This window comes from Mizuhopecten yessoensis, unplaced genomic scaffold (genome assembly GCF_002113885.1).
Source record: "Mizuhopecten yessoensis strain PY_sf001 unplaced genomic scaffold, ASM211388v2 scaffold10875, whole genome shotgun sequence".
NCBI classification, from domain to species: domain Eukaryota; kingdom Metazoa; phylum Mollusca; class Bivalvia; order Pectinida; family Pectinidae; genus Mizuhopecten; species Mizuhopecten yessoensis.
Window position 1 is genome coordinate 280,542 of NW_018408765.1, and position 12,392 is coordinate 292,933.

The following is a 12,392-nucleotide window of genomic DNA, read 5'->3' on the forward strand; positions in this document are numbered from 1 at the left end:
ATCTTTTACTTACCAATTTTTGTTGAGATTCAAGACCATAAATTTGTGTTTGCTCCAACAACTATTATACCTACAATCATTATCACACATTCTATGACCGAGAAACAAGTAAATTCTCTTGTAATGTTTCTATGAACATAGTAGGGTTTTTTTCCCCTGTAGCTTGGGATATAAGGCTATCAAGTTTGTGAGAACAGGTAGCAGCGATTCATCTGCTGGATAACTGAACTACCCGGTAGTGATGCGGATGTAAAACCTATCAATCAATCAATAAAGAGAACAAGTTGCATAGCTTATATGCCCAATATGAAGATCACACAAGTTAATCAAATTTTCAAGCAGAGATCCAATCTTGGGTATATCCCTTTAGCCTGTAAATATTTAATACTAAATTAGATTGAGATCCCTTCATTTGTACTTAAGGAACATCTTTTTAGCCATGATGGTGGGCTATATATATATTCACTTCACCCTTCGTCCGTCCATCTGTCGTATGTCCTCAAACAATTCTTATTGTTGCTATTTCTTAGAAAGTACAGGAGGCATCTTTCTCAAATTTGATATGAAGATTCCAGTTGGTCTGTTAGTGTGCATGTTTACTTTTGAGACAGATTGGATGGATAAAATGGCTGACACACATTATTGGCAGATTGGTCGAGTGGTTAACACTTCGGCCTACCACGCAGACGGCCGGGGTTCGATCCTCGAAGTCGTCACACGCATGGAATATCAGAGAAAGTGTTTTTCTCCTGCCCACACAACTCCAACAACCCAGGTGGAGTATAAAATGGTCTGGGGTGGATGTTGCGATATCTGTGCTGTAGCATTCAAGTGAGGTGGCACTTTTAAAGATGCCATTGGAAGCACAGTTCCACTACAAACAGAACACAATACATCTCCAGCACACACACAGGCATACACACATAGGGGGATATTAGCCAGGTGGCATAGGACTAGTAGTTTGCGCCTGATAAGGCAGCTCCTGCTAATTCCTCAAAAATTGAATTAATGTATATGCTAATTGTATTAATTGAATATCTATGTACTGTAAAGCGCTTTAGAGTGGCTTATGTTAGCTAGATAGGGCACTATATCAAATGTTGTATATTGTTATTTATTATTTACTGTCAAAATCCAAGATGGTCGCCGGTCAGCAATTTCGTTTATACAATCAGTCTTAAAAGTTAACATGCACAACGAGTGAGAACAACAGACCAAACATTCAGAAGTTATCGCTACTTATCAGGAAGTTCTGGAAGAATCTTTCTTATATTTGTTATCTAGGTTCCCCTTGGTCTGTTATTGTGCACGTTTACTTTAAGACTGATCGAATAAACGAAATGGCTGATAGAAGGCCATCTTGGATTTTGACCGTGAATGATTGAAGTTCTAGAGGGATTTCTCTCAAATTTGATATGAAGGTTCCCCTTGGTCTGTAGTTGTACAGGTTTACTTTGGAGAGTGATGATAAAATCAAGATGGCCACAGGAAGTACTAATGAGATCTTTCTGATATTGTAATTATTGGATCTTTTTCTCTATTTAACACTTAAAGAACTGTACTAGTAAATAGATGAAACGGTACCTTTACTGTTTACATGACTTGATCAAACAGATAAGACTTAAGAGAAAAGAAGAGGAAAGATCAAACTGATATAAACCAATGAAGATGGTACAATGGTGGGCGCCAAGATCCCTCTGGGATATCTTGTTTAAAGATATTTCTCCTTTTCTGCCTCACCCCTATCTACACCCCCAGAGGAACAACACTATTCATTTATACACACACCAAATTCCATGCACCAAGTCCAAATGTCTGGAGTCATTTTTGACTAGTAATCTTCAAGAGATATGATAGTGGACACCACTCACTTGCCCCTTCAATTAAAGCCAGGTGCGCAAAAAACAATATAAAACTTTGAAAATGTTACCTTTTTATTTTAATTATAAATAACGACAACTGTGATGATAGTTCTGTCCATACTTTGTAAATATTTTGACTAGTAAAGTCGTCATATAAAGTAAACAATAGCGACACATCCGGTGGGTCCTCCATTGTTAAATGTAATGGAAAACTGGTAACAATGTCAAACTCCAAATGATGCTTTGCCTCTTGAATGAGAGATCCAGGTAATATCACATACATATGGTGTTTCACTGTTTTGGGTTTGTAACTGTTTAGACTTGACCAGTCCTGACCCTGTAAATCAACTATTTGATTGTTCACATTTTTATCCAAAAATAAATATCTTGGAGGCATATATGTATGGTAAAAAACAAACTTATCTTTATGAGTAAAACATTGAGTAGAGGATTCTTTGGTTCTGCATTTGGAATGAAGATTATGTTGAAAATATTGAATACATGAAGTCAAACGTCCCTGATGTAAAAATCCAAACAATAACGTCAACAACAAATTAAACACAAACCAAGAACAAAGAAATGATTTGTGGTTCACAGAATTAACAATTTTCACTGTGACCAATGTCATGATTGGTAACAATGGAATAAGAAACCGTGGCTCCTGATGAGGGAAGTACGACAGAAGAATCAACGGTACACAGTTACTGAATATTAAAGCAAGGTTGTGGCTCTTCCACGTCCTTTTGTAGATGTCAGATAAAAACTTAACAATATAATAATACATCACAATGCACATTGGTCCAAACAGTAATGGTAGATTGACAAGCAAATGAACATACCACGGATGTATGCCATGTTGAGCCAAGTTATCACGCTTTGAGTTGTAAGAAATAAAGTTCCATGGGGTAACAACGACATATTTTGTTATCGTGTCTTTCAAACACATGATATAATCTCTCTGGGATGACTGACATTTTTCAAAATCACTTTTAACAGTTGATAATATTTCAGGATTAAAGTACACAGAATCTACAAACACAAAAATTACAAACGATAACAAGAAACCAAGACCAGAAAATATCACAATTGTCATGATGGAATTGAATTTGTTTGTCTTGGTATAATAAGATAAAATCCAGAAAAAGATTGGCATGCTAGAAAATATTAGAAAAGTCGGGCGGTTAAACATACCTGCAACAACTATCATCCCAACAAGAAAAGCTGACAAAGGGAGAAAATTACTAGTAATACATTCATATGATCTGTACCTAGGAATTTCAGCTATAAAGGTACTTTTGATTTTCTTTTTCGGTTTGAATTTCTTCTTTGATTTTCTTTCTTTGACATCTGTACTCAGCACTTTGAAGTTCAGAATTGTTGAACTTCTGGTTGATTTCCATTCTCTTATCAACACTGCAAGCAGCAGCGCAAAAAACATGGTCTCAAAACTGTTTGTAAATGTCCTGGTCAGGTAAGTTAACGTTACATAACTGGATGACACTAAAATTAGACCCATCCACTCATTCAAATTTAGACATCGGCACATGTAATACACAGAAAGGTCCAAAACCAGAGTTAGAATGACCATGACTAAGCGTGGAAGTACGAGAATGAAGTAAGATGTCTCGAGTCTGGGGAAATGAATTGTCAAGAAATTAAAGAGGAGTAGTGGTGGTCCCAGAATCATGAACGGCAGAGTTACGCTACGAATCGGAGATGTGGTGTTGAACTCCCATGGTGTGTAGGTATCCAAGCCCAGGATATCGCCTGAAAAAGGAAATGATGCTGAATTACATGTAAGTTGGTAGACCTAAAATATAGATACAATTACAAAAGCATTATTATTACCCATTTTAAACAAACTGAGGCAGAGTTTATTAATATTACAGAATTATAGCGCATATTTAACGAATTAATCTGACACACGTTATCCAGGAAATAAAGTCGTTGACATCTCTAATAGCAGGTGGATGAAATTGAGGGTTTGACATGCTATATTCTATCTACTGGTTAACTTCCCCATCCTAACTGGTATCTTTTACTTACATACCAAATTTGGCAACCAGGAGACGTTCATATATATGAGATATGCCCTGAAAAGTATAATGTTCTGAAAAAATTGGCCAAACTCTGTATAAAGCGGCGCACGAGACCAAATTTGAGTATGAAACAATATGCCATCCCGAAAGGCACTGTGACTCGCAACATTTGCAAATTGTGGGTAACAATGTGCCATATTTTTACCGAAAGAGATTGGTGGTAAATGCTGTGAAGGTGTCTCCAAAATATTTATAACTGGAATGATTATTCAGTTATTGTAACATTACAGATTTCATAATTCCCAGAAATTATACGCTTAGTTTGTTGGAGATCAATGCAATCTTTCAGGATGATATAAACCTGTGCTGTTGTCAAATTTTACATCCTGTAAAGCTAGCTTTTCATGTGTAGGCACCCTTTCGGATTATGGCCAAAATTTTGATCTTGAACCAAAAATTATTTTTTTTTACAAATGTGAAGCTCACATAGCCAACTTCATCATTATTATACCAATTTTAGTACAGTTTTATTTTTATATTTTTTTACGTATCATTATACAGGGGTGAGCCATTTAACAAAAATATCACCCATGGCCACAACCCTCTACTGTAGACTGCTATATAGCTACCTATGTACATTATTGTACTTGATCAAGTTTACCTGCCACAACCTCTACTGTCTGGAAGAATTCATCAGGATGGATGTAGGCAGTCTGTGGCAGTAGCACCAACACCACTCGCACCAACCACAGCACAGCATAGCACTTCCTCATCTTGTAGTTTTCCTATCGTAACAAAATAGCATTGTGTAACAACACTAATAAAAACAGCATAAAACTTGACACTTGATACTTATTAAATTTTGAGATCAATCAGCATTTTTTTAAATAAATTTGCAGGGTCAAAGCTTCAAAACATGTGTCGAATAGATCTTCCTTGTATTGCTAACCAAGGAGTCCTCTCATTTATTTTGAGGATCAAAAGTCACTCTCTTAATAAGTCAAAGTGTGGGAAGCCCTGCTGATGCTAAAAATGTGCCATTTCATCTCTGATATATTGAAAGTTATGTATGTTTTCTGATTTCTGAAGTGAGGAAACCAGAAACACTTCTATTAATACCAAACATTTCAATGGTATTGTGGAAAAACCTCATACGATACATATTTATGTAATTTCATTGCATATTCAACACTACCATTTATGTTTCTACCAACTGTCAAGACCATTTTTCAATCTAAAACAGCACATATTAAATATTGGAATGTCAATATCAAAAACTGGCACAACAAGTTACAAGCCATAAATGAAATGTAGTACAGAGCTAATCCAAATAATATATGCAGAGCACTTTCCAATTTTGTTTTTACACCTGTAGAGTGGTCTTTTAGCTTTGAGTTGACCAAATATTTAAACTTTGTTTGGTGATGAAATGGTGAAAATTATTATTCAAATATAGCCATGCATGTATGTTCTCTGAATCTTATTTTTGTAGTATATTTCAGGTAATTTTCCTTTTATATTTAATACTATATTACCACACTGACATTGTGTAAATATATATATATATATAACTTCAGAAGCATTATAAATGAAGCTCATCATGATGATGAAAGGCTGATAATGTAAAAACTATATAAAAGTTTCAGTAAAATAAAATTGTTTTAATATTGTACACCAAAATCATATTTATGTACATACTTAGAAATAACACTAATTATAGTAATAGTAATATGCAGAATATGATGATGTGCCAAATATTCTGACAATGGCTGTACACCAAAACCACTTGCACAAACATAACTTTACATCTATAAATACAATAGGTTTGCATATTGGACTCCATAGTCTTAGACCCATGTCCAAATCAATGCAGGCCCATGTGGCCTTTTGGTGGAGAAAAATCCTACGTTTACAGTAAAATAAGTTATACATCACTCAATGACGCAATGTTCATAATCGGACTGAAAATAAACTTTCTTTAAAATTATACAAAAGATGTGACCATTTATAATAAACTTTTCCATTACTGTACTGTAACGTACTGCAGCTACAGTAGCGAATCATTAGGAGTGGGTTCACAACAGACCAAAGGATCGTCTGCTAGTGACGTCATTGAATCGAAGCTGGTGAGTCACACCTGCAAAACCATTGCAAGATTTTTTAACTTTTTTTCCAATCGTACAGCTGAAGATTAGGATTCTCCAGATCAATTGACTCCCATTACATTTATCGATATTACAATTTACATTAAATATGATATCGAGCCGGTCAAAATCTTCCAAAATTACAAGTGACACTCAACATCATCTTATTTTCTCACTGAAGATGGAGCAGAGCTTCAATCCCTTTGTCTGGATCTTGCTTCAATTTCTTCCTTAAATCTGTATATAATAAAATAGGAAGCACTTCGCTGTAAAATACTCACATTTCTTTATGCATCAGATGATTATGCTTCGCCGTCTCACCATTTTTAGTTTTTACATTTTAACATAGAAAGTTCACGTACTTGACATTTCCGAAAACACTCAGAAATTGACTGCTTCACCTACGACTGGGTTTTCAGGGTATTAAGCAATAGGTGGCGCTTTAGCATCCGGTTTTCATCAGCGTGAAAATTTGGTTGGAGTTTGACAAGGAAAGCGATTGTCAATGGCGACACAAAAATTGTTTTCTCCGACTGGAGCTGCCGCTATAAGTGCGTACAGAGATCAACATTTCAAGGTAAGTGTTGTGACATTTCCTTCACCGCGTAAACACTTATCCCAGTATGTTTACGAAATCACCAGTTGTGTAAATTCCGCGTAACCAGTTTTGACGCATCAAAGGTTCAAGATACAAGAATTTTTATTTAGAGTCGTATATGTTGCAATTGGTTCACTAACTCTGTAGAGCTATTATTACGACAAACAAAGGTATAAAAACAGGATATATAACACAACATGAGAAAACAACAGGGATATAGCAAGGTTAGTCCGTGCACACGGTGTCAGGTCGGTAACAAGACGGAAGTCGTTTTGGGACTTTTTTTCCGGGTCGTTTCGGGATATCTCGATTATTTTCTACTGTTTGTTTAGCAAACGTGTTTATGTTTGTTTTGTTTACTTTTTAATTGAGTATTCGATTATGTTCTACTATGTGTTTGTTTAACACACACTTGTTTATGTCTGGTTGTTTAGCACAAGTGTTTACGTTTGTTTTGTTTACTTTTTAATTGAGTAGTTTTCAAAATTTCAGCAAAACAAACAGTAAGGAGCTCTTTGATTTCATAATTTTAACTTAGGTTTACAAAAAAAAACGTTTGGAGATGCTCCGAGGAGATAACTGTTTTCACAATAAAGGAACAAGCATACAAATCTCTATTGTGCCTCACTTTTAATTTTAACAAGGAAATACAGCAAAGCTGCTGGATACCAAACCTTTTTATAAAAATGACTGACAGTTCATCAACCACAAGGGAACAGATCTTGCTTACTTGAATCTATTTAATTATAATTACATAAATTGTAAATGGCTTTAATTCTGTTGTTCAGAAATTTTCGTTCACGCTCAATATCTCCAGTTTTAACTGCACGTTTAGGCCAAATGTAAACAATTTGGAAATAACGTCATCTTCTGAGAGAGAGAAGCAGGGACTTTACATAAAATATCATTATACCTTTTGTCGTATTCAACGGAAAAACCATAAAATTTTCTATTTCTTTAAAAAAAAAAATGTTTCACTGCGCAAATATTGCACCCGAAAAGCGCGGGAATGTGTAACGTAGTTTTTGACACCAAGTTGTAATGACATCATGCTTGACAACAATACAGAGCGCCGTTTTGAATGGGTTTTCATTGCAATTTGCTAGTATTATCTGATAAGATTTCCAGACAAAAATGATATTACCGGTAATTGTGTAGTTTTGTAAAAACAATAATGTATGCAGCAAAGGTAGACAACACACCACTTAGTCTGCCGTCACTAAACATATATTATATCAGCAGAACTAGAGTCTTCAGTGTTCAATCGCTCAAAAATTTCCCAACTGAGCGTCGCCATTTTTTAAATATAATGCAAATGGAACAGTAGTGACTAATCAACAAAAAGATGTGGTAGGGAATTCTTCTAAATGTTTTCTTTTCCTTTATTTTCAGGGTAATCGAGTAGATCAGGAAAGACTGCTAATCCAGAGCTCTACTCTGTATGTGGGAAATCTTTCTTTTTACACGACAGAGGAACAGATACATGAACTTTTTTCCAAATGTGGAGATGTCAAGAGGATAATTATGGGACTTGATAAAGTACAAAAAACTCCATGTGGATTCTGTTTTTTAGAGTATCCTTTAACACTTGCTAAATCCTAGAACATTGTTGGCATATTTTTGTAGCTCAATGGACTGATCAACAGGACTGAACTTTAATTTCCAACATGACATAAAAACCAAATCATCTAAAAAGAGAAAATGAATAAATCTTGTCTAAATAATTATCTATACACTTAGGCAGCACGATGGAGATCTCTTGAATTAAGTGCAATATTAGAACTTAAAAAGTACTTTTGCCTGTGCTAAATATGACAAAGCAAGGGTAATGATATTGTTACTTAATGCCCAGCAAGTGTGTTTGCACTTGATGGGCATTAAGTAACAAACATAAAGAGATGAATGCATTCATGCTACATTTACCAAGTTTTGTTCCAGAGTCTGGCCCTCACCCCTTGGGGCTTAATCCAAGGTTTATAATCTAGGGTACAATATTTATCAATGGTTCTCGTATCCATTTATACACATACATGTATACCAAATTGAACCAAAGGATTTGCTCTGGAGCAACTTTGGCAGCCAAAAAGGAAGTGTAAAATAAGAAGTCCAGTCATGCTATATAATTCAGCTAGACTATTTCTTGCACCTAAACCCATGGGGAAAGGAGATATAAAAGAAGTAAGCTCCTTTTCAACATATAAATTATGTGAATAATAGCCATTCATAAAAAAAATTATCACTACTATTTCCGTTACATAATATTATTTTATGTAATTGGTATGCAATGTGTTTATATAAATAATCCATTGTTTTAAAGAATATATTCCTTAACTCAGTACAAGATATTACTTACGTGAGGATGCTGCTAACGCCCTAAGGTATGTCAATGGCACACGACTGGATGACCGCATTGTGAGGACAGATTGGGATGCAGGGTTCAAAGAGGGTCGACAGTATGGGAGGGGAAAAAGTGGAGGACAGGTAAGCCGAATATACACAAAACACTTGTGTTACATATACAATAACGGTGATGTAGGGGAACAGGTGGACAAGCCACATGCAGATCCAGAATTTTCAAAAGGTTGTTTAGTGCTGCTGAAAGGTCAAGGGAAGGAATTAAGAGAGGATCTGCAGTGAGCCTATAATATACCTATGAAGCTATAGTAATAATAGCATGTTTTATTTTCTTGCCTTGGAATTGAAATTGTCGTTTATAACCTTGTACCCATGGTGGCATCCCTTTCCAAATTATGATCTTGTTTATGACTTCATTCATCTATTTCTCTAAGAGATTGTTCCAGCTTGAAATTTGTCCATTAAATGATAAATCGAAAATATCAGACAATGGTTTCTGACCAGAAATGCCTGAAATATTCGACAAAGGGAGTCAGTAAAATTTCCCTATTGCTTCCACCATCACAGCATGACTTACAATGAGAAAGTGTTCCAATATTAATTACTGTTACTTAAAATCATGATGATAAATTGGGGTTAAATCCATTCTGGCCACATGGAAAGTTTTTCAGTAACTGTAATTGTTATTTTATAAACATCAAACTTAACTGACACATAGGTCTACTGACTACCGACTCCCTTACACCATTATTAGGCCAAAAAGGAAAATGCATGTTTCAGATACCCTGACCGTCCCTAGTTTTTATCTCCAACCCAAACAATTTAACTTGAATGCACTCGGTGCCCTGGGGCTGTCTTATATACTAGTCTGGTGCTGTGGGGCTGTCTTATATACTAGTCTGGTGCTGTGGGGCTGTCTTATATAATAGTCTGGTGCTGTGGGGCTGTCTTATATATAGTCTGGTGCTGTGGGGCTGCTGCTTAATTCACACATTGATGGATTGCAATTGATTTCCTTATCTTTCAGGTGCGAGACGAATACAGAACCGACTTTGACGAAGGACGAGGTGGCTACGGAAAGATTGTAGCTGGACGCATACGCCTAAAACCAGACCACTCGTGAGTATGATTGTACTAGAATCCATAGGTGTATTAAAACAATTCATTAATTCTAAAAAATACAGGGTTTTCGGCTCACCTGGTCTAAGAGCAGGTTAGGTTATCTCATGTCAATTTGTGGAAACCTTGGATGACAGGGGTCAAATATAACCCATAACCACATGCATACAGATCTTTACTAGATTTGCTATGAAGCATTTTTGGAATCAGATAGAGCCCAAATTGGGAAATATGTACAATACTTCTTTTAATAAGAACATTACCGGTAGATCACTTTTTTATACTAGTGAGCAATACAGGCCCTCCTGGCCTTGTTTCTGCATTCATGCTATCGATACAATATCTTGATATCAACCACATAAATATCTGTATCTGTGTAGGAACAACAACAACAAAAGTTTATGATTCAGAAACAATAAAATCAACGTTTTTATATGCCTATAAACATATGGGATGTATGTTCATCATATGGGGATTAAGGCCAAGTTCAAGTTGACCATAATTTATTAGCATACTGATTGGTCAATTCCAAAGTTTAGTTTGGTTAGCATACACTTTTTATATAAAGACTGAGGCTAAGATTGAAGCCAAGAAAAATCTGTGAATAATTAATAAGCGTACTGTATTGGTCAAGTTCCAAACTTTAGTTACCGCAAGAAGATAACTTGCTTAAATAAATTTTATATTTTTATGAAACATTGTATGCATGTACATTATACAAAGATGAGACTTAGTTCAAAGTTGAGTAAAATCTGCACATTATTGATTAGCGTACTTTAATGGTCTGATTGGTTGACAGTTTCTGGACTTTGTCGAATATGACCAGATTCTGATGAAGCTTGGTCAATATTTATATAATACAATGACAAAAGGCTAAGCTTAAAGCTGAGCAAAACCTGCACATGATTTATTAGCATACTTCTATCTGATTGAATTAAGGTTTCTGCACAATAACTTAGTTAAATATGGCAGTATTCTGTTGAGACATGGTCAATAATTACACTTCGTCTAATAGCAAAATCTACCTATGTTAATATAAAAAACAATAGAAATATCTTTGGTTTTAATTATGTAAGATTATTGGCAAAAAGGGGCAAATTTAATTTTCTATTTTCATGGTTTGAAATTTCTACAAAGGGAGACAATTCATGTTTTTGTTTTCTTTTAATTTTGAAAATATAAATATTTCCTCAGCTTAAGCTGGTCAAGTACAGCATGTTGTTTTCTTTCACCTCATTTCAGAAACAGTTCTCAACTTCAATGAGTACAATGTACAAACGTTTTTTCTTCTCACATTTCCATATTTACAATTGTACACATTTAAATACAATAATGCATCAGAAGGATTTTATGTATGTCAGATTGGCATGGGACTGGCATATATTGTTCCATCTTGCGGTACTCTTGTTATTAGAAAGTATTTAATAAACAGAATAATACCTTATAATATGAATCCTTGACACTGACTGATAATTATGGCTACGTATTTTTATTTTCCCCCAGAACTACAAAGTTTATCATAACATGTTGCTTCATGAAGTAATATTCATTGTCTTCTATGCTTTTTTGTCATGTAAGCTTTTCTCTTATTATACCTTAGTGTTTTTTTAATGTTATTGTGCTTTATTTCCATAGAAAATTGGAATACATGAGCTAACCGGATTTAACTTGCACACATCATCAGACTGACTGACTGTGAAGGACTTCCAACAATTCTGCGGTATTAAGAAGAAACATGTGCATATACATATATGCATACTGAACTGGACATATTAAGCTTGAGATGTTAAGTCTCCTCACTAAACTTAAATTTCAACTCATTTACATACTGTCAACAGATGTTGCTAGAATTTTAACTCTTTAATTTGTATCAAAATATCTCGCACATACTCATTGTACATTTTCAGATCATTTTACACAGTAGTTGCCATTTATTGATGATGTTGCTTTATTTTATGATAGTGTCCTGTGAATGTGAAAGTTTGTGCAAATGTTTTTACATGGTTGAGTGATTTAGAATGGAAATGGAATAAAAGTTGAATTTTGTGCTGTTAATTTCTTTATTATTCATCAGACATTCAGATAAGAAATAAAATATTGTTACATAACATGCATTTCATCCTCTGTGAAAAGGGTTACTGGAACAGAGTTAAGAGACCTTTTACAAAGTTTCTACTAGACAAAGTTTTCTGTAGCAGATTGTAACATCAGCAGTTAAATGCTCCGAATTTGTTCATAAAAAAGAACGTCTGTTTTAGAAATAATTTGAGGATGT

At 34.8% G+C, this 12,392-nt stretch overlaps 2 protein-coding genes across 2 annotated transcripts; one reads left to right on the forward strand and one right to left on the reverse strand.

The window, feature by feature from the left end:
- Positions 1-228: 228 nt before the first annotated feature.
- Positions 229-6,432, reverse strand: LOC110463201 (GPI mannosyltransferase 4-like). Its single transcript, XM_021517599.1, has 4 exons — positions 6,327-6,432; positions 4,563-4,686; positions 1,931-3,629; positions 229-256 (listed from the first exon to the last, which is right to left on the reverse strand). Exons 2-4 carry the CDS (start codon positions 4,672-4,674, stop codon positions 229-231), a joined length of 1,839 nt encoding a protein of 612 aa, XP_021373274.1. The 5' UTR covers positions 4,675-4,686; positions 6,327-6,432.
- A 31-nt stretch (positions 6,433-6,463) lies between these two features.
- LOC110463204 (nuclear cap-binding protein subunit 2-like) lies at positions 6,464-12,163 on the forward strand. The gene is made up of 5 exons (XM_021517602.1): positions 6,464-6,622; positions 8,036-8,217; positions 8,986-9,124; positions 10,026-10,117; positions 11,753-12,163. Exons 1-5 carry the CDS (start codon positions 6,551-6,553, stop codon positions 11,772-11,774), a joined length of 507 nt encoding a protein of 168 aa, XP_021373277.1. The 5' UTR covers positions 6,464-6,550; the 3' UTR covers positions 11,775-12,163.
- The last annotated feature ends 229 nt before the right edge of the window (positions 12,164-12,392 follow it).

What these genes read in the sequence shown, in the direction of transcription:
- LOC110463201 (XM_021517599.1), bottom strand. Translation starts at nt 4,674, where the DNA reads ATGAGGAAGTGCTATGCTGTGCTGTGGTTGGTGCGAGTGGTGTTGGTG. An exon ending in GACAGTAGAGGTTGTGGCAG is followed by an intron (nt 3,630 to 4,562) that starts GTAAACTTGATC and finishes TTCCTTTTTCAG; the next exon opens with GCGATATCCTGGGCTTGGAT. An exon ending in TTTATAATTAAAATAAAAAG is followed by an intron (nt 257 to 1,930) that starts GTAACATTTTCA and finishes ATTGATTGATAG; the next exon opens with GTTTTACATCCGCATCACTA.
- LOC110463204 (XM_021517602.1), top strand. Translation starts at nt 6,551, where the DNA reads ATGGCGACACAAAAATTGTTTTCTCCGACTGGAGCTGCCGCTATAAGT. An exon ending in TGTGGATTCTGTTTTTTAGA is followed by an intron (nt 8,218 to 8,985) that starts GTATCCTTTAAC and finishes ACTCAGTACAAG; the next exon opens with ATATTACTTACGTGAGGATG. An exon ending in CGCCTAAAACCAGACCACTC is followed by an intron (nt 10,118 to 11,752) that starts GTGAGTATGATT and finishes TTATTTCCATAG; the next exon opens with AAAATTGGAATACATGAGCT.